General features: G+C 54.5%; 3 protein-coding genes across 5 annotated transcripts; all 3 read right to left on the minus strand.

Moving 5' to 3' along the window:
- Positions 1-339: 339 nt before the first annotated feature.
- On the minus strand, positions 340-3,601 carry LOC140264923 (uncharacterized). 2 transcript variants are annotated; one of them, XM_072360826.1, is made up of 8 exons: positions 2,354-3,601; positions 2,183-2,239; positions 1,961-2,017; positions 1,766-1,825; positions 1,624-1,688; positions 1,321-1,396; positions 1,112-1,158; positions 340-1,020 (listed from the first exon to the last, which is right to left on the minus strand). In XM_072360826.1, exons 1-8 carry the CDS (start codon positions 2,423-2,425, stop codon positions 819-821), a joined length of 636 nt encoding a protein of 211 aa, XP_072216927.1. In that variant the 5' UTR covers positions 2,426-3,601; the 3' UTR covers positions 340-818. The 2 variants fall into 2 exon arrangements, with proteins under 2 accessions (XP_072216927.1, XP_072216926.1); XM_072360825.1 differs by having other exon boundaries at positions 341-1,020; positions 2,183-2,434.
- Positions 3,602-13,679: 10,078 nt separating this feature from the next.
- Positions 13,680-17,444, minus strand: LOC140264920 (coiled-coil domain-containing protein 81-like). Its single transcript, XM_072360823.1, has 9 exons — positions 17,256-17,444; positions 17,037-17,098; positions 16,581-16,734; positions 16,131-16,387; positions 15,845-15,930; positions 15,233-15,357; positions 14,658-14,769; positions 14,083-14,358; positions 13,680-13,860 (listed from the first exon to the last, which is right to left on the minus strand). Exons 1-9 carry the CDS (start codon positions 17,356-17,358, stop codon positions 13,680-13,682), a joined length of 1,356 nt encoding a protein of 451 aa, XP_072216924.1. The 5' UTR covers positions 17,359-17,444.
- Positions 17,445-18,714: 1,270 nt separating this feature from the next.
- On the minus strand, positions 18,715-26,421 carry LOC140264924 (E3 ubiquitin-protein ligase Itchy-like). 2 transcript variants are annotated; one of them, XM_072360828.1, is made up of 8 exons: positions 26,026-26,421; positions 25,421-25,527; positions 24,172-24,270; positions 23,064-23,334; positions 22,390-22,496; positions 22,106-22,202; positions 21,513-21,584; positions 18,715-20,833 (listed from the first exon to the last, which is right to left on the minus strand). In XM_072360828.1, the coding sequence occupies exons 5-8, from the start codon at positions 22,477-22,479 to the stop codon at positions 20,793-20,795; spliced, it is 300 nt and encodes a 99-aa protein (XP_072216929.1). In that variant the 5' UTR covers positions 22,480-22,496; positions 23,064-23,334; positions 24,172-24,270; positions 25,421-25,527; positions 26,026-26,421; the 3' UTR covers positions 18,715-20,792. The 2 variants fall into 2 exon arrangements, with proteins under 2 accessions (XP_072216929.1, XP_072216930.1); XM_072360829.1 differs by having other exon boundaries at positions 22,390-22,494; positions 23,053-23,334.
- Positions 26,422-27,087: the final 666 nt, after the last annotated feature.

The raw sequence follows: 27,087 nt of genomic DNA on the forward strand, positions 1-27,087 counted from the left end.
TCTTTTATTTCTTGGGGTTCTGCAGCTTGCTGTAGGGCTGACCCATTTGGCCTCGGGGTTCTGCTTTTAGGTTCCATTTCTCTCCCGTTCTCCATCTCTATCCCCCTCCAGGGCTCCATAGCAGAGACACTTTATCTTTGCTGCAGCCTTCATGGATAAACTCCATTGGGCAGAAGAGATGCATGCAGACAAAGCAGCAGGCATCTGAGTGCAGAGGGATGCTGCCCATCCCATTTCTCTTCCTATCTACGTCTGCTCTCACTCTGTGCTTTTCAAGGGGTGGATCTTTTCCCACCTCCTGAGCCTCCCCTGCTCAGCAAAGAGGCACAACCACCAAATTGAGGGGAATAATAGGTATGTATTTATTGAGGGCTTTCTTAACAACCAATTGGAGGTAACATTGGGTAATGGGCTAATTACAATGAGAGGCCGTTAGCATAGGCCACGGCTGCTTTGATGAGTCAAAGAATGAAAGAAGACCAAGAGAAAAGACAGAAAACAGGGAAGAAAACAGGACAGAGAGGCAGCAAAGCGAGGTGGTTCAGTGCTCGTAGATCCAGCCACGTCCTGCTGTCGGGTGCGGATCTTCCGTCTGATGGGCCGTCGGAGGTTTGTTCTTCAGCTGACAGCGGCTCCCGATGACAGTCCAGACCGATTTCCAACAGGTCCAACGTGGTGGCACTCAGCCGCCTGCCAGCACTGCCCCACTGCTGTGCCTGGGGGCAGGAGCACAGGACAGGCCCCTTCCGTGGGGACAGAGCCCTGTCCCCTGCCCCAGCACGCAGCCCCGAGCTGGGAGGGGTTATTGAGCTGGGCGGTCAGATGGGCAGCAGCCCATCACAGACCACACGCAGGGTCCTGCTTGCAAAGTACGCCACGGAAGCGTACATTGGCTGGGGCAGCACCCGCAGCAGGAGCCGATAGAGCAGCTCCTGGTCATAGTGCCGGGCGTAAAATAGGGCAGAGCCCAGCACGGCCACGAGCAGCAGCTGGAGGCAGACCAAGATGAGGCAGATGGTCCTGTGGGGCAAAAGAGGGGTCCTGGCCATCAGCCCACTGATGGGAGCCCGGCTGCTGTTGGCTCAGCACAGGGCAAGGAGGGGAGACTCACTGCATCCAGAAGGAGAGCCCACGTCTCCTGGCCCGCTCCTTCTTCTCCTGTAGGTGAAGATGGGGCAGGGATGGTGGTCAGGGCCCGCTGCGCAGCAGGGCTTCATGCAGGACTTGGGAGCCCAGCAGCACAACGGTGCTGCAGGGAGCCCTGTCCCCAGGGAGACCTCTGTTGGATGGGGTGAGGGTGCCGTGTGTTCTGCCCCTTACCAGCTGTGCCTCCACCAGCTCCGGCAGCACAGCCCCAGGCACGCGCTCTACCTCCAGCTCCATCTGATGCTGCCGCCTGTGGGCAACAAGGCTTGGTTGGAGGCTGCCGGCCTCTGTCACCGCGGGGGCTCCCCAGCAGCGTGTGCCCACCCCAGGACTGGGACGGGGCCGCTCTGCCACACCATGCAGGAAGCAGAGCCCCATCCCCAGCAGCGCTGCACCCATTGCTGCCCCAGGTGTGTCAGAGACCCCCGTGTGCAGGCGTGGGGTGCAGGGTCCCATGGGTGGCTCCCATGCACTCACCAGGCACCCTCCAGCTCCAGCTCCTCCCGCTCCTCTCGCAGGCGCTGTTTCTCCCGGCGCAGCACCTGGCAGACAAAAGGCTGAGCTCCATGTCCACAACACGGGGGTGGGCAGCCCCGCTCCCCTCGCCCCTCCACACTACCTGCATCTCCTCGCTCCCAGCCTTCAGCTGCTCCTCCAGCTGGGCAATGAGCTGCTTCTCCTGCAAGACAATGGGTGTAATGAGCGGTGGCTGCGTTGGGACCCGTGGACCCGAGGGATGGGGACCGAGGTCCTCCTGCACAGCCAGAGGCGTGAGGATGCCGAGCTGTGAGGACGAGCCCTCACTGCCCCCTACCTGCTCCAGCTCCTCCTTACGGGCAGCCGTTCTTTCAGCCCGTATTTGCTGGGCGTCCTGTGGGAAAGAGAAGAGCAGCGGCCGTCAGGGCACCGGCGCTCCCACGGGGCTCCGTCCCCTCCTGCCACCTCCATCGGGGCAAGCAGGGCCTGCAGGGCTGGAGCTGCAGACCCACACGAGGGCACTTCTCCCACCGCACCCCACACAGCAGCATCTGCTCACCTTCAGCAAAGACGCCCTGGCCGCGTCCGTGCGCTTCTCCATCAGCCGCTCATAAGCCTGTGCGAGGGGAAAGGAGCGGCGTTGGCACCCGGCTCTCTGCTGCCATGCCGTGGGCAGGGTGCCCTCCAGCCGGCAGCTCGGCCCTTCTGTGCCCGTCCACCCAGAGCTCACCTGCTCCAGCTGCTGCAGCAGCTCCACGCGCTGCAGAGCTGTTAATGTTCCGCTGGCAAACTGGGCCCGCATTGCTGCACCACTGGCACAGCTGCTCGCAGAACCTGCACCGCCTGCAGAATGGGGCCGGCAGGTTCGGCGCTGACCCACTGCCCCTGCCCCACCCCGGGGGGGCTCTGTGAGGTCAGCGCGACATTGTGACGTCACCAGCACAGGAGGGTCCTGGGAGGTCACAGGAACAGAAGACGGTTTGTGCTGGAAGAGTCCTTGAAGGCCATAAGGAACCAGAGAATGGTTTGTGTTTGGGATGGCATGCGCTCCTTGGGAGGCTCCTTGATGATCAAAGAAGCGTGGATCGGCTTGTGTTGGAAGGGTCCTGGATGGTCACAGGACCGTAGGATGGCGTGGGTTGGGGTGTTCCTTAATGATGATAGAAGTAGTGAAGGGTTTGTGGGGGAGGATCTTAGATCTTGAAGATCTTAGCACTGCAAGGAAGGTTTGTGTTGGAAGAGTCCTTGAAGATCTTAGGAAGTACAGAACAAGTTGGTTTGGAAGGGTCCTGGACGATCAAAGAAGCATGGAGTGGTTCTTGGGAAGAGCTGTGCCAGCTCAGGAACAGAACTGGGAGTGGGCCGTGGAGTTTGCTGTCAAGGGAAGATTAGAAGGTAGAATAGATGTGCTGCTGTTGAAGATAAGATGGCAGAACAGATGCTTCAGCTGGATGTAACATCAGCGGGAGCCGGTTTGGGCATCCCCCCTTAAAGAGTTGGGCATTTACAGCGAGAAGAGCTAGTAGCCTTCATCCCACCACCACCAGAGATGTTCATTAATGCTTGGAATTTCTGCCCATGTCCTTGGAATTAATGACCATGGATAGGCTATGCCTATAAATGGGAAGTTGCTGCTTCTCTGGGTGTGTGGGTGGGTGCAGCCATCCCCATGAACCCAGCGCCGCAATAAAGGGAACAGAACCCATTGGCGTGTCACATTCCTGTGTTGCTTTTCTCAGCTTCAACATGGCTTGTAGGCCTGGTCCAAAGCCCCTTATATTAAAGGAGATGCCACGATCCAAAGAGAGGAGCTACTGAGTTTCTAGCTTCTTTTACCTCAACTGGCTATCTGTATAGGAAGAAACAATAATCAACCTGTGTTCCATATACACATACCTATATACGTATATATACATGGAATCACTGACTGCACTCCCCCAGCATCAGATTCCCTTGTGGTCCGCACTGGACGTCCTTGTGTTTCTCCAGCACCCACCGAGTGCACCCAGCTCCCTGGGCAGAAGCAGTTCCATGGAGAGCTCTGTCCTTTCCAGAGGCTGGAAGGACCCAAACTGCTTTTCCCATATTCTTTATTAGGGCACCAATGTCTTTCCACAGTTCAGCAGCCCAAATAGGTTTACCCCTCCGCTGCCAGTTCTTTTGCTCCCGCTGCTGTAACCACCCCCATAAGGCATTTGCCACCATCCACGAGTCAGTATAGTACATTGCCAGCTCTCAGGCTCTTGGATGAGGGTTATCGCGTCAGAAGTTTCCAGTCTTCCTTCAGGGCTCCTTGCATTTTGTGGTCGCTGCCTCCAGGATGGTCTGTGTGTGATGAATCTCATAAAATAGACATGATTGTTAATATAGAAATTGCAAAACACTTTCATGTCAGTTTTTTTTGGCAGAGGTGAATAGGGATTCTGTGTAAGTTGTAACCACACGGTCAAAGCAGCAGAGCCTTGGGTCCATGCACTGCTAAGAGACACTGCAAGCACTGCAATGCCAAATAGACCTGAATACGGCGACATCAGTTTTCCATGGGAATGAAGTCAGCCTCAAGGACAAGTGGGGGTTGAAGCGCCTCTCTTTGGATGGCTGCACTCTGTGGGGTCTGTCCCTGCCTGGCAGAGGCCACCCCTCCATTTGGCACATCCAAATTTCTCCCATTTGCACCCTACTCATCTTTTCTTTGTGTCCCCCAAATCCCTTCTCTTTGCGGCTCCAAATACCCTCTCTTTGGGTTCCCATATCCCATCCTTTTGGCACCAACAGGTCTCCTTTCTTTGGCAGCCCTATTCTCATCTCTTTAGGTCCCCAACCCCCGTTCTCCTCCCTTTGAGATCCGCCTTCCTCTCTATTTGGCACCCCCAAGTCTCTGGGCACCCCTCTTTCCCTCCCTTTGGTCTCCCCACCCCCCTGCCCTGTCCCTATTTCCAACCCCAACTGTCCAGGTGAGCGATACGGGGACACTACAGCCCCACAGGGCACTTGGGGGACCCTGGGTGTCTCCGCAGCCCTGAGGACCAGGCATCAGGGGCTGGGAATTAATTGATGGCATGGAGGGGACTGTCCGTGGCCTGTTCCAGGGGGACCTGGGCACTGTCACCTCCAGCCCTTCCCTTGTGCTCTATGGGGCTGTGAAGAGGAACGGATCTGGAGGGGGTAGGCTCAGTGTGCCCTATTGGATGGCCCAGAGTCACCATGCAGGTAGGACAGGGGATGTGGCTTCTGTCCCCAGGGGACTCAGTGTCCTGCCCTGGGTCTCTTGGCTGCTGCCAGTCCTTCTGCCCTGAGTCCTTGGGGACAAACCCTGCAGGGACAAGGCTCCTCCTTGCCAGTGCAGCGCTCTGACATCCTCTGATGACCAGTGCTGCCCTCTGGTGAGCAGCGAAGACCCCGATGATCAGTGACACCCTCTGATGATCAATAAATCCCTCAGCAAACCTACACTCTCTGTGTCCGTGTCCTTGTTCTCATGCTCAGCAGGGACAGGCCACTTCACAGTTCTGGGAGGCCTCTGCTCTCTCTCAGTTCCTCCATACATTTCCTTCCAAACCCTTCACCCTTTGATCCACCTCTGCATGGACACAGTGTGACCACAACACCCTACTTTTAGCCCCTCTCTTATAGCAGCCACTTGTCACTCCTTTGGGTCTGCTTTAGGCCGCGTGCCTCAGTGCCCCAACCCCCAACCCATCACCCAGAACAAGGGCTGCATATCCCCACCCATGGACACCTCCAATCCCTTCCCTCCCTCCCCTTCCCTCCCACTTCCTCCCTTCCCTTTCCCATAGCACACAAGCCCTCCAAGGCCAAAATCCAGCCGGCCAGGTGCCCTGCCAGGCCAAAAGGCAGTGGGCCAATCCACGGGCTTGGAAAGGCAGTACAAGGGTTAGTGTAGGGTTAGGGGGGGATGTTTAATGTGTACCACAAGGGAATTTGACGCTAGGGCAGTGCAGTCAGTAACTCTGTGTATATATATGTATACAGATCCATGTGCATATTGTGTTTTGATATTGTTTATTTGTAGGTAGATGTTTATATTAAGTATGATGTTGTGATGTAGAATAGCAAGAGGAAATATTACTAAGCCGTGACAGTCTTTAGCCCTTGCCTCAAACATTTCCAGCTCCTAAACAGGCAAGGGGTCTTGGAAGAGTCCTCACTCTCTCTCCTTGTTCCTTTGCTTTTCTTCAAGGAAGTGGCATGCAGGAATGACACAAATGGGTCTCAATGACCCAAATGGGACTCAGCAGCTGTTTTGCAGCCGCCAGTGGAGCTCTGTCTGTCCTGGGAAGCTGTCATGGTTTTGTGATGTTGCTGTCAATATTAAAAGGTTCATACTCCAGAAAAATACATCTCCCTGGTGGCCTAGTGGTTAGGATTCGGCGCTCTCACTGCCGCAGCCCGGGAGAAAACACAGTTCAGATCCAAGACCACAAAACAGTCATATTCCAGTACAAAACAATTCCAATTCTGATTTAAATTTCGGGACAAGCATTTCACCCACCCTGCTATGGAAGGGGGAAGGGAGGGGAAAAGGAAAGGGGGAAGCGAGGGAGAACCTTCTAGTCCCACAAGCCCCTGTAGCCTGTTCTATAGCCCCATATCACCCTATGGCCCCATACACCCCTTTACCCTTGTATCCCACTAGAATCTTCCTACAGTCCCTCCTAGGGACACATACCCCCATAACCCTCCTAAAGCCCACCCAGAGCACCCTACAGGCCCCACTTAGAACCTCCCCCACAGCCTTATATAACACCCCAGCCCCCAAGCTCCCTATAGCTCCCCACAGCCCAGCATCACCCCTCTATCCCCTCCACAGTCCCCTATATCCCCCCCAGAGCTCCCGCTGTCCCATATCCTTCTATACCACTACAATAGTTCCACACAACTTTCTAGAACCCCATAACCCTCCTATGGCCACTGTGAAGCGCCCCATAGCCCCATATACTCCTACATCTACCCCCGCAGTCCCCCTAGCACCCTACAGCCCCATATCCTCCTATAAGCCCCGCACAGACCCATATCCCTCTACAGCCCCGACCGGTGCTCCCTATAGCCCCAGATCTCTCCCAATAGCCCTCTTCACACATTTCTATATTCCCCCTTCAGCTACTGATATCCCCATATCCCCCTACAGCCACCGGCAGACCCTACATTCCGCTCACAGCCACCCATTTCCTCACATCCCTTGGTATCCCCACACAGCCCACTACAACCCCACTATATCATCATAGTATCGTATCATAGTATCATAGTATCATAGTATCGTGCGAGTTGGAAGGGACCTTAGAGATCATCGAGTCCAACTCCCGGGTTTCGAGCCCTCTGTGTAGCGAAGTGGCACTTCTACCCCTGCGCCACAGGGGGGATTCGAACCCGGGCCCTCCAGTGCCGCAGGCAGCAGCTTAAACCACTGTGCCACTGGGGGCACACATATCCCCCACTATTCACCCCTATGTCCATCCCACTGCCACCCACATCCCCGTATTACCCTATACCCCCCCTGGCATAGCCCTTTATTACTCTATAACCCCATGTTACCCTGCACTCCCCCCTCACCTCCCCTCCATCCCCAGCCCCACACGTAGACAGCCCCAAGGTGGTCCCCGTGCCGGGCCTCTCCTGCTGAGCACCAAGATGGGCTGCAGCACCACTCCTGTGCTGTCTGTGGACCCACGTACCTTTGGTGTCCATAAGGCTGGAGCCGCACCCCGCTGCAGGGCCATCCTTGCTCACTGTGTTCCGCCTCGTGCCGACGGGTTGCTCCTTGTTGGCGCCGGCCATGCCGGAGCCCACCAATCAAATGCATCTGCTCTGTGCCAGATGCTCCTTCAGGATGCAGGACCCACTGCTGTGCTCCGCCTTCACCCCCTCCAGGGTGGCCGTGTATCAGACGTCACCACGGCAACGCGGTGACAATGTGGCCTGTGCTGGCAGCTGCCCATTGTTACACTGGCACAGCAGCATGCTACCTGCCATGACATGGCAGGAGCCCACTTCTGCCCCTTGGTGGTTGGCACCGCCCAGTCCCGGACCCCTTGTGTGCCAGCAGCACCACACCAGAGGTGGTGGCGGTGGAGCAGCGACACAGTGTTCTGGATACAAGCCTGCGCTCTCTGCCAGCTCACAGAAGCAGCTGCGGCCACCTGGCTGCACTTCAGGGCCTCCACCTTCCTGTGGGCTGAAAAAATACCACGGATGGGGTTGATGACACGGTTGCTGTTCCACAGCTGCTTCCCTAGAACTGCTTCTAAGGGACATCATCCAGATCGGCCCCGCGTTTGGACGGGCTCCTCTGAGGGGGAGGTCTGCATCTGAGAAGGAAGGCGGCGGCCAAGTTTGCCCGGTCTATGAAGCCAGCAGAGCTTTTAATCCCCCATCCTACCTGGCAGGGACTCCCTGCAGGACATGAGGTTGAGAGTCAGGTCAAACACGGGCCAGCACAGAATCACGGTCCTGTCCTCAGTCCTGATCTCCTTGGAGATGGTGTCAAAGGAGCCGAAGGTGGGAATCCAGACCCCCTGCGAGTGGAAGAGAAAGAAAGGGCAGAAACATTACGGGCTGGAATGAAGGCTCGTCATCTTCCTCGCTGTAAATGTTCAACCCTGCGAAAGGGGCACCCCCGAAACTGGTTCCAGCTGCCCTGTGGACATCTTATCACCCCACTGTTTTCGGGCTGTTTCGCCCTTATATTTATGGTCCTCATACCCCTTGTTTTCCCATAAAAACAGTCATATAGTCCAATACAATTCCAATTCTGATTTAAATTTCGGGACTAGCATTTCACCCACCCTGCTATGGAAGAAGGAAAGAGAGGGAGAAATAGAAGGGGAAAGCTAGGGAGGTCCTTCTAGCCCCACATGCCCCTAAAACCCACTCTATAGCCCCATATATCCCCTATAACTCTGTATCCCACTAGAATCCTCCTACTGCCCACCCACAGCCTCCTAGGGACACACACCCCCATAACCCTCCTAAAGCCCACCCAGAGCACCCTACAGGTCCCACTTAGAACCTCCCCCACAGCCTTATATAACACCCCAGCCCCCCAGCTCCCTATAGCCCCATGATCCCCTGTAGCCCCCCACAGCCCAGCATCACCCCTCTATCCCCTCCACAGTCCCCTATATCCTCCCCAGAGCTCCCGCTGTCCCATATCCTCCTATACCACTTCAATAGTTCCACACAACTTTCTAGAACCCCATAACCCTCCTATGGCCACTGTGAAGCGCCCCATAGCCCCATATACACCTACATCTACCCCCGCAGTCCCCCTAGCACCCTACAGCCCCATATCCTCCTATAAGCCCCGCACAGACCCATATCCCTCTGCAGCCCCGACCGGTGCTCCCTATAGCCCCAGATCTCTCCCAATAGCCCTCTTCACACATTTCTATATTCCCCCTTCAGCTACTGATATCCCCATATCCCCCTACAGCCACCGGCAGACCCCACATTCCGCTCACTGCCACCCATTTCCTCACATCCCTTGGTATCCCCACACAGCCCACTACAACCCCACTATATCCCCCTCTATTCACCCCTATATCCATCCCACTGCCACCCACAGCCCTGTTTTACCCTATACCCCCCCTGGCATAGCCCCATATTACTCCATACCCCCATGTTACCCTACAGACCCCCCACAGCCCCACATTACCCCACACCCCCCTCACCTCCCCCTTCCCCCCCACTCCTCCCCCGCTGCCCCCTACACCCACATCCCACCTCAGCCCCGCCGGGCACCGCTTCCTCTCCCCGGCCCGGAGCCGTTCTCCCGCACAGCTCCGGCGCCGCCATCCTCAGCACCGCTCCCGTCGTGCCGCGGTTCCGTCTCGGTGCTGCCCGCACAGCTCTGGCAAGCAGCGGCTGCAGCCAAATGAGGGGAGAGCCGGGCGGCCCCGAGCCGCAAGATGGCGGCCGCTCCCGCCTCAGCATGGAGCCTAAGCCAATCAGAGCCGTTGGCGCTGTCGCCGACCAATGAGACGGCGACGCGCGTCGGCAATGCCGCTAACCAATGAGAACCCGGGGGAGGTCCGCATGAGCCTCTGACCAATGAGAGGCCGGCGCCGGCCGGATGAGCAGCTGATTAATGAGAGATGGGGGGGCAGAACTGAGCTGCCGCTGACCTGCAGCTCTGGGGCTGCGGGCACTGCCCGGATGGGTGGCGGAATCACAGAATGACCCGGGTTGGAAGGGACCTCAAGGATCATGTAGTTCCAACCCCCTGCCTGGCAGGGCCACCAACATACGCCTTTACTAGATCAGGTTGCCCAGAGCCCTGTCCAACCTGGTCTTGAACACCTCCAAGGACGGGGCATCCACAGCCTCCCTGGGCAGCCTGTTCCAGGGCCTAACCACTCTCCTAGTAAAGAACTTCCCCCTAACATCCAACCTAAATCTTCCCTCTTTTAACTTAAAACCATTTCCCCTAGTCCTGCTATTATCAGCCCTTTCCAAGAGTTTACTCCCCTCCTGGTTATAGGTTCCCTTCAGGTATTGAAAGGCTGCAATGAGGTCACCCCGCAACCTTCTCTTCTCCAGGCTGAACAAACCCAACTCCCTCAGCCTGTCCTCATAGGGGAGGTGCTCCAGCCCCCTGATCATCTTCGTGGCCCTCCTCTGGACCCTTGCCAAAATCTCCGTATCTTTTTTGTACTGAGGGCCCCACACCTGGACACAGTACTCCAGATGGGGCCTCACAAGAGCAGAGTAGAGAGGGACAATCACCTCCCCATCCCTGCTGACCACCCCTCTCCTGATGGAGCCCAGGATCCCATTTGCCTTCCGAGCCGCCAGAGCGCACTGCTGGCTCATGTTGAGTCTCTCGTCCATCAGGACCCCCAGGTCTTTCTCTGCCGAGCTGCTCTCAAGGACAACTCCTCCCAGCCTGTACAGGTGCCTGGGGTTCTTCCGGCCCAAGTGCAAAACCTTGCACTTTGCCGTGTTGAACCTCATTAGGTTTATCTGAGCCCAGCTTTCCAGCCTGTCGAGGTCCCTCTGAATGGCATCCGTTCCCTCCACCGTATCGACTGCACCACTCAGCTTGGTGTCGTCAGCAAACTTGCTGAGGGTGCACTCCATTCCCTCATCGATGTCATTAATAAAGATGTTAAAGAGCACCGGTCCCAAGACAGACCCTTGGGGGACACCGCTCGTTGCCGGCCTCCACCTGGACATAGAGCCATTGACCACCACCCTCTGTCTGCAGCCTTTCAACCAATTGCTTATCCATCGAGTTGTCCACCCATCAAATCCACTTCCCTCCAATTTGGAGATGAGGATGTGATGGGGGACCATGTCAAAGGCCTTGCTCAGGTCCAGGTAAATGACATCGGTCGCCTTCCCTTCGTCCACCAACGCCGTCACTCCATCATAGAAGGTCACAAGATTAGTTAAGCATGACCTTCCCCTGGTGAAGCCATGCTGGCTGTCTAGGATCACGTGCTCGTTCTTTATGTGATCAAGAACACTGAAAGGACAGAGCGGGAGGGGTCCGCATGAGTGGCTGATGGCTTTGGGGCCGCATCCCTCAAGGCTGAGCCAGGAGCCTGTGCTGTAATGCAGCCTTCCCCACAGACAGCTGACCGGCTGCCCCGGGGCTCTCCGGAGATGTGGAGAGGGGCCAGCCCTGTGAAATGGGGGGCCCAGGGGAACCCTGCCAGGCCAAAAGCTGAACAGGAACCAGGGTGCCCTGCCACGCCAGAAGCCAAGCAGCCGGCACAGAGGGCCCTGCCAGACAAAAACCCGGCGGACCCAGGGAAGCCCTGCCAGGCCCCAAACCTGCCAGGCCAAAAGGCGGCAGGCTGGCTGGGCGGGCCCTTCTGGGCCTGATCTTCTGTGCCCTTTGTCCGAGAAGTTGGAGTGAGCCCCAGGCCAGAAGTGGCTGCCTGGATGCTGTGTCTTGGGGCTCTGGAGACAGGCTGGGCTCAGCCCTTGAGAAAGATCTCGAATCTCTGATGAAAGCTGGCCGTCCAGACAGGGAAGCCCTGCATGGCCAAAACCCAGCTGGCAGACCCAGGAGTCCCTGCCGGGATAGAACCAGCTGGCTGGCCTGTGGAGTCCCTGCTAGGCCAAAACCCAGCTGTCCCAAGGCGCCATACCAGGTCAAATGCCAGCCGGGTGGCTTGAGTGGGCCCTGCCAGGCCAATAGCCGGCCTGCTGGCACATGGGGTCCCAGCCAGGCCAAAAGCCAGCTGGCAAGGAAGGCCCTCGGGTGAAAGCCATCTGGTCAGATAGTTGCAGGGCACCAAAGGCCGACTAGGGAAGCCCTGCCAGGCCAAGAGCCTGCCGCCGGCCAGCAAACACTGGCAAGGCCAAAAGCTGGCTGGCCGGCTTGGGGATTCCTACCAGGCCAACATCCAGCCTGCCTGGGGCTCACTGCCTGGCAACAAAATGGCTGACTGACCCGCTGGGCCTGTGAGGCCAAAAGCCAGCCACAAAGTTGGGGGCTACCTTGTCAGGCCTGAAGCTGGTAATCCGGTTAGGGGGCCCCTGCCAGGCTAAAAGCCAGCTGTCTGGTCTGGGGGGCACTGCCAGGTCAAAGGCCTGCAGGCCGGGGAAGCCCTTCCAGGCCAAAAGCCTGCAGGCCGAGGTCCCTGCCAGGCCAAAACCCATCCTGTCCGAGGCTCCCTGCCAGGCTAGAAGCCGGCTGTCCGGCCTGTGGGGCCTGGGTTACCTTGCATTCCCTGATCATAGTTAGTGAAAGAAGTTTTCCTCCTTAGATTGTTGCTGCTGCTCTCTTTGTTTCCTTGTGCCCAGCTCCCATCTCCCTACCCCTTTCCCTATTCCCTTCCCATTTGTCGGGGGCCCCACAGCCCTACTGCCCCTCCTTCCCCACCCCTGTCACGGGCAGATTGATCCAGATAACACCATGACAGAGATGTGTGTGTTTCTGGGATCTTCGTTCCACGTGGTTGCCATGCGACAGATGGCAGCAGAGACACCAAATTGGGTCTTGAGAAACAAGTCCTGTGGCGACATGGCACCCCAGAAAGAACTGAGTCTGATAATGGGACTCCTTGCAAACATTCCCTTATAAATACTTGGGCCAAAGATCATGGCACTGAGGGGGTTTATCATATCCCCTACCATGCACCAGCTCTGGTAAGACTGAAAGATACAATGGGTTGTTGAAAGCTATGCTGAAAGCAATGGGTGGTGGAACATTCAAGCACTTGGAGAAGAATTGGGAAGAAGCCACTTGGTTGGTCAGTACTAGAGGATCTGTCAGTCGTGATGGTCCTAGCCAATCCAGCCCCCTGCACACTGTAGAGGGAGATAAAGTCCCTGCAGTGCATGTAAAGAGCATGTTGGGAAAAGCAGTTTGGGTCCTTCCAGCCTCTGGAAAGGGCAAACCTCTCCCTGGAACTGCTTTTGCCCAGGGAGCTGGGTGCACTCGGTGGGTGCTGCAGAATGATGGGGATGCTCAGTGTGTACCACAAGGGAATTTGATGCTGGGGGAGAGCAGTTGGTAACTCCAGTCTATATATATGCATACAGACCCAAGTGCGTAAGGTGTTTTGATGATGGTTTATTTGTGTGTAGATTTGTATATTAAGTAAGATGTTGTGATGTAAAAGAGCAATAGCAAAAATTAGCAAGCCTGGAACAGGCTGCCCAGGGAGGTTGTTGATGCCCCGTCCTTGGAGGTGTTCAAGACCAGGTTGGACGGGGCTCTGGGCAACCTGATCTAGTAAAGGCGTATGTTTGGTGGCCCTGCTAGGCAGGGGGGTTGGAACTACATGATCCTTGAGGTCCCTTCCAACCCGGGTCATTCTGTGATTCTGTGATTCTGTGAAGCCATGACAGTCTTTATCCCTTGCCTTGAAAACACTTCCAGCTGTAGGGTTTTGTTCCTAAGCATCTCCCAGAGGCAAGGGGTCTTGCAAGAGTCCTCAGTCGCTCTCCTTGTTCCTTTGATTTTCTTCAAGGAGGTGGCATGCAGGAACGACACAGATGGGTCTCAATGGCACTAATGGACTCAGCAGCTGTTTTGCAGCCACCAGTGGAGCTCTGTCTGTCCTGGGCACCCCATGCCCGCATCAGCGTGTGTTGGGTGGGCTCTTCCTGCGGGGTGGGGCTTCAGTCTTTGGAGACTGACGTCTGGGAGACCCCGTTTCTTTCCTTATGGGAGGCAGAAATCCAGATCTGATGGTTGAGGACTCCTTGGGTAGGCTGGACTCAGCACGAGATGCTGCTGCTGCCATCTCTTGCGTGGGAGACCTCGTTTCTTCCTTTATGGGTGGCAGCAACCCAGATGGGACAACAGAGGGCTCCTTGGGCAAACTGGGCTCACCATGAGATGTTGCTGCCGCCATCTTTTTAGTGGGAGACCCCGTTTTTTCCCTTATGGGAGGCAGCAATACAGATCTGTCGCAGGACTCCTCGGGCAGGCTGGTCTCACCACGGGATGTTGCTGCTGCCATTTCCTTGGCTTGTTCCCACTCTTCCCTGCTCTTCTCAACCCTCTTCCTCAAAAGTGTCACCGAGTCGCATGCCCGAAGCGCCAGCTTGGATGGTTTGTCTGGGGTCTCATCTTCCTGCAGTTCGGGCAGCGCACCCTCATGCTGGGCTTCCTCTGCTTCTCCTTCTTCATCAAGGAACTTGACCCGTCTTGTTCGGCCCAGCCCTTCTTGGTTATCCGTTTCCTCATGGTCCTGCAGCTGGCAGCTCATCGGCTGCTGTGGGGCTGCATGCACTGCCTGGATGGGTGGCAGAACACTGAAAGGACAGAGCGGGAGGGGTCCGCCTGAGTGGCTGATGGCTTTGGGGCTGCATCCCTCAAGACTGAGCCAGGACCCTGGGCTGTAATGCAGCCTTCCCCACAGACAGCTGACCGGCTGCCCCGGGGCTCTCCGGAGATGTGGAGAGGGGCCAGCCCTGTGAGCTGGGGGGATCCTGGCATCCCCATCCCAGCACTCTCGGGCGACCACAAACAAGCAGCGACCCTTTGGTGTTAGGGAATGGGCTCTCGTTGGGTCACCTCCACGCACAACCCATCCCACAGCCTCCAGCCTCACCTGCAGGCGATGCTCTCCCTCCGCAGTCTGTTCTTTATCTTTCGCAACTGCCCTCCATCAACACTTGCAGTGCTCAGGCGTCTGATGAAGGTTGGAGTCTTGTCAAATCTTACTGCAGTTGGGAAGGAAGAGGAGATTCGCCGTCAAGCCTTTGGCTCGCTCACAAGCAGCACTCAGGCCTGTTCCCAGAACCTGCCCTGAAACCATCTCTGTCCCCACTCCTCCTCTCTGCAGTTCAGCTCTGCTTTGGGGCTGCAGGAGGGACGCTGGCTTTGGGAAAGAGGAGCTGTCTGGTGACAATAAGGCGGCAGGGTGACTTTTGAGGTCCCTGCCCTCCCAGTGGGGGAGGGCAGGGCCTGAGATCCCCACATCCTCCTGCCATAGCCAGGGATGGGGGTACGTCACACCCTGCACCTTCCTTTTGGACTGGCCAACCATAACCTAAGGGGAAGAGGCCGTGCTGAGCCGGCACAAAGGTTTGATGCACATCAGAGCCCTGGGCTGATGGTCAGCAAGGGACTGCCCACCTCCAGTTGATTGCCTGTGCCGTGGAAAGGAGCTGGAAGCCACTTTACCTTTCTTGCCCCCAGTAAGAGGTGGCAAAGTCTCTACTTTGGTTGCTTTCCCTGACCCAGAGAAGCTCCCGGAGGACTGGCGGCGTATCAGGGGCGGCAGTTTGGGGACCAACTCCATTTGAAACCTGGAAGCGAGGAAAAGGCAGTGAGCGGTGTGACAGTGCAACAGCAATCCTTGCCGCTCACTATGCTTGTCTGCTCACCGGCATGTTTTCGTGCTGCATGAAGGCTTTCTAAAGCCGTTAGCAGGGTCACTTGGGATAGGAGGAGGGGAAACAGTTTCAGGCGGAAAGAGGGAAGACTGGCTTTGGATGGGAGGAAGGTTTTGGCTGGAGGGTGCTGAGGCACTGGGATGTCTTGCCCAGAGAGCAGCTGGGTGCCTGGACAGGCATTCAAGGCCTGGCTGGACCAGGCTCAGAGCAACTTCATTTGGAGCTAGGTGTCCCTGTTCCCCACAGGGCAGTGGGACCGGGTGCTCTTTTTTTCCCGTCCTGCTCCAATCATTCTGTGATTCTCTGGCACATCCTCCTGGGCAGGACACTGACAGACACGAGGCACAAGTGCTACAGAATGAGAGCTGAGCAGCTGCATCAAGCAGCAGAAAATACTCACTTGGGAAAGACAACAAGGCATCCAGAGAACACCAGGGAAGCCACCGGTGTCACACGGGACACCCCCATGTCCAGCAGCGAGGGGGCCTGCAGGGGAGGAACAGGGAGGTTGTGAGATGTCCTGGTCATGGCTGAGGCACAGGGGACACGAGGAGCCCGAGGCAGGGAGAGCTGACAGCACCGCAGCACCTGCACGGCTCGAGCAGCTGCCCAGGTCCTGGTGGGCCGTGTGCGGGCTGAGTGAGGCTCACGGCACTGCCCGGGCTATGGAGAAACCTACGGCTCACCTTGCGGACGGCTCTCCTGAAGTTCTCTTTCCCCGACAGCTTCTCGAGGAAGTCGTAATAGAACTTCATTTGGAAGGTCAGCCCGTCAATGAGCAGCACTCCAACATCCTTCAGAACCACAGCCACGTTCTCCCCATTCTGCAGGCAGCTGGAGAGCAGTGACACGGTGCTTTGGATGCACTTCTGTGCTGTCTTCCAGCTCACAGAGGCGGCTGCGGCCACCTGGCTGCTCTTCAGGGCCTCCACCTTCCTGTCAACTGAGAAAATACCAGGGATGGGGTTGATGATAAGGTTGCTCTTCCACCTAGAACTGCTTCTCAGGGACATCATCCAGAACGGCCCCGCGTTTGGACGGGCTCCTCAGAGGGGGAGGTCTGCTTCTGAGAAGGGAGGCGGTGGCCCTGTTTGCCCCATCCATGAAGCCAGCAAGGGTTTCATCCCCCCTCCTACCTGGCAGGGACCCCCTGCGGGACCTGAGGTGGTGCACTGCAATGAGGTTGCTGGCCAGTTGAAACACGGGCCAGCACAGGGTCACGGTCTTGTTCTCCATCCTGATCTCCTTGGAGATGATGTCAAAGGAGCCGAAGGTGGGAATCCAGACCCCCTGCGAGTGGAGGAGGAAGAAAGGGCGGAAGAGTTAAGGGCTGGCTGGAGGAAGAGCTGGAGCTGGTCCTGTGCGGGGACAGTGCTCAGGAGCCCCCTCCTGCTGTTCAGAGGCACAAGCCAGGGCAGGGGGGACGGCTTTGGGGCTGCACAGCCCGCTCCTTCCCTTCTCCCTTCCTCCAAAACACAGCTCAGCAGGGAAACACGGGGTGAGTTTCCTGCTGTGTGTGCAGGGGAAGGCTCAGAGGAAGTCCAGGCTAAGCCAGACAAAGCGAGGAGGAACCCGACAGCCAACAAACACACCTTGTGCACCAGGAGCTGATCTCGGATGAAGGCGGCCACCGCATCCCAGACGGCAACTCGCTCTGGAGGGCAAAGGAAAAGCAGGTCACACTCTGCATCTGCCTCTTCCTGGCACCCCTCCCACTGCTGGGCAGGATGGAGGTGGCAGATGAAAAAGTGTCATCTCCATCCCAAGACTGGCTGCAGCACCGCTCCCATGGTGGCTGTGGGCCCGTGTACCTTCAGTTTCACTGCGTGTTCGTCCAGAGGCATGGCCCACCATGGGGCCGTCCTCGCTCATTCCAGGTTGCTCCTTGTCGGCGTCAGCCATGCTGGAGCTCATCCTTCAGATGCGTCTGCTCTGTACCAGATGCTCCTTCAGGATGCAGGACCCACCTCTGTGCTCTGCCTTCACCCCCCTCCCGGGTGGCCGTGTCACAAACGCCACCACAGCAACGCGGTGACATCATGGCCAGCTGCCCATTATGATGCTGGCACTGCTGACCCATCTCTGCCTTCTCCCTCTCCCGGGCCTGTGAGTTGAGGGGAGAGGATGGGGCTGGGATGTGTTGCTGTTCTCTCAGTTCCCCTGGGCCTTGGGGACACCCCTGGTGTTCCAAAGCCTCTGTTGGGCTCCCTCTTGCCATGGGTGGGCAGCGGGAAGGGGAAGGAGGCAATGGGGGCAGTTGGGGCTGAGCAGGCAACATGACCGTGACTTGGCCACGTTGTTCTAGTGCTCACAATGGTTCCCTGTACTACAGGGCACTTTGGGGACCCTGGGTGTCTCCGCAGCCCTGAGGACCAGGCATCAGGGGCTGGGAATTAATTGATGGCATGGAGGGGACTGTCTGTGGCCTGTTCCAGGGGGACCTGGGCACTGTCACTTCCAGCCCTTCCTTTGCGCTCTATGGGGCTGTGAAGAGGAATGGATCTGGAGGGGGTAGGCTCAGGGTGCCCTATTGGTGGCTTCTGTCCCCAGGGGACCCACGTCCTGCCCCGGGTCTCTTGGCTGCTGCCAGTCCTTCTCCTGCCCCGAGTCCTTGGGGACAAACCCTGCAGGGACAAGGCTCCTCCTTGCCAGTGCAGCGCTCTGACATCCTCTGATGACCAGTGCTGCCCTCTTGTGAGCAGTGAAGACCCCGATGATCAGCGACACCCTCTGTTGATCAATAAATCCCTCAGCAAACCTACACTCTCTGTGTCCGTGTCCTTGTTCTCATGCTCAGCAGGGACAGGCCACCTCACAGTTCTGGGAGGCCTCCCCAGCTCCATGCCATGCACACCATGTCCTGCACCCCTGTGGGCTTCCCCTCCCTCACTCATCATCTGCTCCAAAGTCCTAAAGGATGGAGCTCCTCATGCTGCCATCAACCCCAGTACCCTCTCTCTGCTCTCTCTCAGTTCCTCCGTACATTTTCTTCCAAAGCCTTCACCCTTTGATCCGCCTCTGCATGGACACAGTGTGACCACAACACCCTACTTTTAGCCCCTCTCTTATTGCAGCCACTTGTCACTCCTTTGGGTCTGCTTTAGGCCGTGTGCCTCAGTGCCCCAACTCCCTACCCATCACCCAGAACAAGGGCTGCATATCCCCTCCCATGGACACCTCCAATCTTCCACTGACCAATGAAGCCCTCTGATGACTGGTGACATCCCAACTCAATCAACGAAGCCTTCTGATGGTCAGTGAACATCTCTGACAACCAGTGGAGCCCTCCAACAACCAGAAAAGCCTTCAGATGACCGCAGCCACCTTCTGATGTCACTGCAAGCCCTCTGATGGCCAGCAGCTTGCTGCTTCGTGTGCAGGGAAGAAAAGGGTGGGAAAGGAAGATGTTGACATCAGTAATGGTCTGTAATGTTTGTGTCACCACTCCTGCAGAACCACGGGCTAGTGTCTGTGACAAGTTGGTGATGTGTGCTGTTGTAACTCAGACGTTTGTACTTTGTGTGATCCCGTGTTTTATTCAGCTTACACAACGCAATGTATCCTCCGTGTGCTTTGTAACCACTGCAACTGGTGACAGACAAGGCCAACAGGTCAGGGCAACATTTGTAACCGAGCCCCCAAACTCCTTTGGAGCAATTGTGTCCCACTGAAGTCCCCTCTTCCCACGCCAAGCGGGAATGAGATGCACAATCAGCCAGGGTTGGCCTTGCGGTGTCTGCACCCCATCATGTGGGTACCTGCAGTGCCCAGGCCAGATGATGTGCCCGGCAGTGCAAAGCCGGCCCACGTGTGTGCAGATGGCAAGGAGCGTGCCTGCAGCATCGTGCACCGACAGGGCCGTGTGTGGAGGGCATTCCCCATTGCAGCTCCGTGCTACCTGTTGTGGTTTGGGGATGTTTTGTAGATATCCCACATCAGAACATCATGCAGAGCGGTGGCAGTTCAAGAGTTCACCTTCTGGTCCTGTGGCCTGCCTTCTTTGGGCACTGTGGCTCTCAGAAGGGAGGGGAGGAGTGGCATTTCCCCAGAGGACTTTGAGCCCAGAGGAAGAAAGATGGAGCTCCCGGAAGGATGCCAGTATTTGACTTACGGAGATATTGTTACAGTTACCTGAGTCTTGGAAGTTACAATACAAGGACATTTCGACAATGAATTTCAGTACAGTATTTTACCATCCAGTGCTGCTTATCCAAGCTCATGGCCTTGTTCAATAGAGCATATAAAGACAAACAGTCTGGAATCCATGTACAAACTTTCAAGTCCTCCGAGAACTGATAATGCTAATACTGCATCATTAGTTCATCACCAAAAATGATAAGTACCATCATTTTCAAAACCCAGTTATTTTGTACCTCTTCCTGAGACACCAAAGAAGTCTCCAGAGAAAACTGACAGCATCGTGGAAGAATAACACTGAGTATAACATCCATTAACACTCCCGACAGGAAACATCAGTCTGCAAACGGGAATCTAAGTTGAATCAGTGCAATCCCAGGTGGTCTTGTCTTCTGCAAAACAAGTGAAGAACCACAGTGTGAACATAGTTTGAAAAGTTAAATGTGTTACACAGAAAAAGATCAGAACTCCTCAGAGGGCACAAGCAAATCTCCAGCAACTTTGGGCAGACGGTTCTTTTGCTGAAATTAGCAAGACTGTGAGGAAAACAAAGCAAAGCTACGCCCTGGATTGGTGCCACAGTTTGACATCCCCTGAACAGCAGTCTGAGTCCCACTGGCACGTGAGCAGACTCCAGGCAAGGAAAAACAGTCCAGCCACACCTGAGTTAGAAGAATAGCTTAAGTGATGGATTTGCTCACAGTAGGCAGAGGACGGTTACAAGCCGGCTCTAATAACACTGCTGTCAAGAGGTGATGATGTTGCTGCAGCACTGCAGCTACTACTGAACTTCCCAGTACATCAGTAGCCAAATATGCTACTGAATAGGAAAGACAAAACTATTTTAAAAAAATCTCTCAGTCCTTAGGGACGCATTCTAAGTGACGAAAGGTGAAACAAAGCAGAGCCCAGAGCTGTATTAAATCTCTACTCGGGTCACAATTCCTTTGTTGCCATATCTGATTGCTCTTTTGGTTTCTGAAAGTGCTCGGCAGAAATCCAGAGTTTACGTGGATAAAACCTCAGGATAACATCCATTTACTTACACGCTACTATTGTCAAATAATCCAAGTCAAGTCTACTTTACAAGGAAGTGTGCAACAAGCAGAAGAAGAGAAGAAGAATGTCACATTGAGTTCTTCAAAGTGCAAATCGCAGCTATTCCTGCCCCAAACGTTCTGTTTCTTCAATTGCAAATAACAGCTTTTCCTTCAGCTGCTCCTAATTCTTCTAGGGTGGAAGGTGCAAGCGACTGAAAATGAAAAGAAAGAGAAACCTTAAGTATTGAAGAACAGCTTAGACCACCAAAAAAATCCACTAGGAACACAGGCATGTGAACTGTCCTGTTCAGAGGGATAACTGCATTTGTACCCTCCAAAACAGCTGTATCTTGACGTGCGTTTGTCTGTGAGAGTTAAAGCACAACAAGCACTTGAGCAGCGATAACTTTCCAGAACTGGCAACGTGTTTAGTAACAACTCTCACCTTATCTCTCTTCTGTATCTGAAAGTTAAAATCTGAGCATCTTCACAAAGCACCAGCAGAACTGAGAAACTGAGCAGAAGCTACATTTCCTCCAGCCAACAGGGAGCACGAATGCGGCTATTTGTTTTCATTGCCAAGATCGGGTGTGGTGATCATGAAAGATTCGATCCCAGACTCTTTAGAAGAAAGTACTACCTTCAGTACTAAAAGTAACTTGATGTTTTTAGTGGTGTGCAAATCCACGGCATTTACAATGGAATCAGCTCCACAACAAAACTGCTCTTCAGAAGTTCAGCTATTACTCAGCAGAGCTTACTGCCATCACCCAGTGTTTTGCTTTCACATAATCTCAGCCACTTCCATATCACACCCACTTCCTACAATGTGAAAGGAGATTGCCATTCGTAAGAACAGAACCACGGCAGAGTTTGACCCTTCGTACTTACCAGGAGTGACTTCTAGGAACCAGTTTTCCTTCCCAACTTTCTCAACGCAAAATTTTTGGGGTCCGTTGCTCCCTGTACAAAAATCAAGCAATGAATTCTTAGGTCTAACTGCCTGTGTCTACCAGTAGTTAATACATGACAACAGCGCGAGAAAGGCTCGAAAACAAGATTAGAACTACTTGCAGAGCACAACGACATCTGTCTCTCACTACATCCCTCTGAAGAAATCCACGTAGTGAAATGCAAAACTATCAAGCGGTTTTCAAAGAAACTCAACCACTGCATCACATCGTTGGTTTGCTACTGGAAGGAATCCCTGGAGTTTACCTAGTCCTTCCACTCTGAGCAAGCAGGGATACCCAGAGCAGGCTGCCCTGCCAGGACCACGTCCAAACCATCTACCAAGTCACTGATGCACGGCATGTTCACATTCCCTCCGTCCCTTTTTCTGTCACAGCTCTACCCACATGGAAGACTCGGAAAAAAGATTCCAAATAAACTCATTAGAAAATACCCTTAAACACACAGCTTGGTCCTTATTAGGAAAAAAGGAATTAACACAAGCATAAAATGCATTAAAGAGGGCTCGTTACCCGTGAGGTCAGCAAATCCTCCCACTGGTAATCCACACGTTCCAGTAACAAACTGTAGAAGTCTCATTCTCTTCTCGTTATCTATTTCTTTCACAAACTGAAAAATAACAATTAACACTGATGTTAAGTTTAATATTGAGACGTTCACTTCCCCATCACCCCTCGGACAGCTGGATCAGCAGTTATCATTTATATTTACACGCTATGTATCTGTTGAGTAATTCTGACTGTTGCTCACTAAGCTGTTGCTGTGTTCTTATGAGGAAAAAAAGATGTCTACAAACCTGACAGAACCACAGCATCTGTCTGCTGGTTCTGGTGTAACGCCGGTAGATGGTATGCCTCTGCCAGTCATTCGGATCCATTTCTTGCATTCCACACAGGAGCACCTCTAGGGGAGAAAAAGGATCAGAAACATGGAAACTACAAGCTAGTTGCTTCTACAGCAAGACTATTGTACTTAAATACTACTGTATCATGAAGTACATACTACTGTACTTCAAAGCACCTGCTCGTTTTTAATATTAAACTCTCAGACTTCCACAGCAAATAACAACATCCGCTCACAAAGAAAATGTGGAGAGGCCACAAAAGAGAAAACCCAGTCACGAAAACGTTTGTATTTAGACATTCAAACTAGGAACGTATACTTTGCCATTGCCTAACCGTACCATTCTGTGCTAGAAATACGATGTTCTGCTGCAGAGTATAATTTGGAGAGAACAAAAGCAGCTAAAACCTGGTCCACTCAGTAATTTAACCATCCACTGATATCTGGTTCTTATCTCCCTTGCTTTCCAATTGCTCACTCTATAAACACACGCAAATCACATTGTCAAGGATGACAAAAACACCATTAGCCAAAAAAAATTATGCTGGCAGAATCTTAACATTAGAAATGTGTCTAAGTTGGTTGCAAAGAAGAAAGCGAAGAACAACACACTAACCAAATACTCACTGATACAGAAGGCTTCTCTCACGTGAGCATCCTGGAAACAGAACCACCAGCCTTAATGAACTCTGCTCTTCAGACACTGACTGAAATTGAAGGATTACGTGGAGCAGCCTGGATCTGGCAATAGTCAAAGAATCCTTTACCTCCAGCTCCTTAGCATCAAAGTACCGCAGACACTGCTGTGGCAGAATTGCGTTGAAGCCTTCAAAAAAAGCTTGTGTCTGTTCCTCAGCGCTTCAGGAAAGTCTCCATTCTGCTACCTGCTACATTCAGCCTGGAAAAGACACAGAAGGATCATTTAAAATGGGCTACGCCAACCCAAGTTCATCTTTGTTAGTTTCTTTTATAATGAACCGTAAGCTGTGTTAAGAAAAATGATGGAAAGCTCTGGGGATAGAGCACTGTATAACTGTATTCTAACTGTATTCGCAACCTTCACTCTGCGCAAACAATTTTAAGTTTCCAATGTTTCCAACCACTCAACTATGGAAAGCAGTTTAGGCTCAAACAGGAGGCACCATCTACTCACTGATGATATTAATGAGAGCACAGCAGTCCCTTGCTATTCGGAGGAAGAAAAAAATGCAGAGCTGAAATCATCTGATATCTAATATCCTCCCCAGAAAGCTCAGTCATTATCCACGACAAGGTAAAATGGAGGTCAAGTGGTACTGGTGAGGATAAGGAGGACTGCTAGCTTACCAAGAAACAACTACGTCCATTTGGAAAGCTCCATATTTGTTTCTGTTAATCATGAAACTTTGCTCTGAGGTAGAAACTCCACTCTCCATTCATAAAAGGGTAAAAAGCAGGCAGGAGACCTGAAGAACCTGAACCCAGGGAGAAGCAGATATGATGCTGAATTCAAGCCTATGCAAATGTCACCATTTGTGTGAAACCTTTCCAGATGACTCGTGACAAAAGCAATTTCTACTCCCTCATCCCTCAAAACCTTCCCACAAAAAACCTTCGCAGATCTGATGGTAAGAAAGAGGGAAATTCTACGGCCACAGAAATAAAGCGCGCAGAAAGCCCATCTGCTGAAGACAGAGGAGTGAGCCGTGCTCAACCAACACTGCTTCAGCGCACGCTTACAGTAAGGCACACCTACCTTGTGCTGGCCACGCAGGAAGCTCGTGACGCAGCTCCAGACTGCTCTCCTGAGGCCCAGCTTCATTTCACGGCCACTCACGCTCTGCTGCTGGACATTCTGCAACGGAAAAGCCACCGGATGCAAATCCCATCCCTCGCAGATGGCATCAGACCTCCGCTCTCACGGCAGTCGCACTCACGGCTCCGCGGGAGAAAGCAGACGTGTGCTTACCGAGCGAGCGCTGTTTGCTGCCAGCTGCTGGTAGGAACCCAATCCTAACTCGACAGTACCAACTATGCCTAACTCTGCAATGGGAACAACCAACTACTCCTAACACTACAGCATGAAGAGGAACAAACTCCTAACAAGAAAACACCAACTCCTAACACTAAACCTACTCCTAAACCTACTGCTAACACTAAAACATGAACAATAACCTATGCCTAACTCGAAAACACCAACAATAACCTACGCCTAACTCTAAAAATAAACTTAACCCAAAAACCAACAAGAGAAACAGGGACTGGGACATACAGCGTAAAGATGGGTCTGGGGGCCCACAGAACTTGGCTGCAGAAGAGGCCCGAAGGAGGAGCAGATGTTACAAATATACCACCCAGCTAATGCCAGGGGCAGGGGCTGCGCAGCAGGTAAGGAGCTCAGCTCCTGGACCAGCAACGGTGGAGCTGCGATGGTGCCAGTGCGGGGCCTGGCACGGTGGTGTGGTGCCAGGCCAGCTGAGCCGCGGGTGGATCCACCTCCATGGGCTCCGCATGGTTGCTGGTCATCAGGCTGGTGCAGGCGCGATGGAAATGGGCTCTCTTAACCCTCCTCTGCCTGATGGTCATGGCGGGCCCCCTCCTCATTTTCGCTTCCAGGACCCCCAGCTCCATCCTCCCTCCTGAAACTGGGCAAACTTCAACCCTCGCCCTCTTCACTGCTGACATGGCTGTTATCTGCCACAGCTGTCAGATGCGAGTGTGTTGCGTGCGGCAGCGGTGACCAAGGTGACCAAGGTGGGGAGGGTTCTAAACTGGCAGCCGCACTGATGGTGCTGGCGTTCCACATAGGATGAGGAGGGGGCTGGAGGCGCCAACACAGCAGCAGAAACGCGACGTGCTCCCGACTGCTCGCACTGTTCAAAGCTCCCTCTCCCTCCCTCCGGCCTATGAAGGCGGCCCTTCAAAGCAACAAACACCTCCACGCCAAACCGCAGACCGGACTCGTCCCGCTCCCTGCAATCCAGACTGAGTCCGTCCGTACCGACCTTCATCCATGCCCACCGCCCCAGCCAAATGCGGCACCGAGGCGGATCCATTCCTCACCCGCGCTTTGCTCGGCACCAATTCCGGCGGGGAGTCCTCATTCGGACACCTGAAACAACAAGGCACACTGAAAGTAAGAATTAGGTAAATAGGGGCCTTTCATGAAGATTAAGCATCGTAGGCTTTGGGGAATGTTAGAAGAAAAGGACTAGTGGGACATGTCGACACTGCTATAGTTATAATACAGTTGGGATAACACAGCTGGGATAATACAGCTGGGTCTATAGTTAAGACAATACCGTTGGGGGTATGCATAAGGGAAAGGTAGCCAAAGAAATTGGCTTTGACTGATTGAGTAGAGGAACTGGGTCAAAGGAACCTGAGGAAGACTACTGACTTCATCCCAACGACCACCGGAGCGAGACCCCCACTACGGACTGCGCACGCGTCAGTAGGAGGGACAGCATGTGCATGAGTTCCCGGAAAAACAATGGATATGTTAGGAATATGGATACGCTTGCTCTATAACTTGCTAACGCTTCTGTCCATCAGTGCACATGCTAGGAGGAGCCATCCCCCATGTGCCCAGCGCTGAATAAACACGTACCTGCTTTATAACCTGATCCTGGTTATAGAGTCTGATTCCGCACGTCAACACCGACACGTCGCACAACAGCGGACCGAAGCACGCCGGGGAGTCGCGGCTCGGCACCCGGCGCCACCCGGATCTTACAGCCAGCGAGCGACCGGCAAACAAACGGACGTCTTCCTGCCGCGCGGCCCAGCACGGCCGGAGCCGCACCGCACGATCCGGACCGGCTCAGGCTCTGCCTCCAGGCTTTTGGGGCCGGCCGGCTGACTCCGCAGCGAGACCGGGGAGCCGCCTCTGGGTGCCGGCAGCGCCGCGAGCTCCTCCCCCGGCAGCCCCTCCGTGCCCCGGCACGAGGCCCGACCCCGTCCGCAGCGCACAGCCCGCTCCTCCCGGCCCCGCCGGGCCGCCATGTTGCATCGCCCCGGAAGTGCTCTCCGCCGCCGCCAAGCACTTCCTGTCACGTGGCTCAGGCCGGGCTGGGGGCGGCCCGGGGCCTGTTGGGGGGGGGGCGGCTGCCGGGAAAGGACCCGATCATGAACGGCAGATGTCGTGTCTTTCCTCTCGCTTTCTTTCCTTTCCCTCCCCCTTTCCTTCCTCTCCTCACACGGTCTGTGCTCCAGACCCCTCACCAGCTTCATAACCCTCCTCTGAACGCGTTCCAGGGCCTCAATGTCTCTCTTGCAGTGAGGGGCCCAAAACTGAACACAGTACTCGAGGTGCGGCCTCACCAGTGCCGAGTGCAGGGGGACAATCACCGCCCTATTCCTGCTGGTAACACTGTTTGTGATACACACCAGGATGCCGTTGGCCTTCATGGCCACCTGGGCACACTGTGGGCTCATGTTCAGCCGAGCATCAATCAGTTCCCCCTGAACAGGGAAGCAGAAAACAGATGCTCTGCTGGAATTCAGAATAAAGGGGGGCTAGAAGGGGGATAGTTAAAGGTAGTGTTCAGAAGATGATTTAGTTAGGTAGAGTAACAAGGACAGAAAATGATTTAGTTAGGTAGAATAACAAGGAATGGAGACAGTGGGTCTGGGAGAGCAGATAAGGTGTGAGAACTCCCTGAGACATCTG

The sequence above is a fragment of the Excalfactoria chinensis genome, unplaced genomic scaffold (assembly GCF_039878825.1).
Source record: "Excalfactoria chinensis isolate bCotChi1 unplaced genomic scaffold, bCotChi1.hap2 Scaffold_344, whole genome shotgun sequence".
In the NCBI taxonomy this organism is placed as follows: Eukaryota; Metazoa; Chordata; class Aves; order Galliformes; family Phasianidae; genus Excalfactoria; species Excalfactoria chinensis.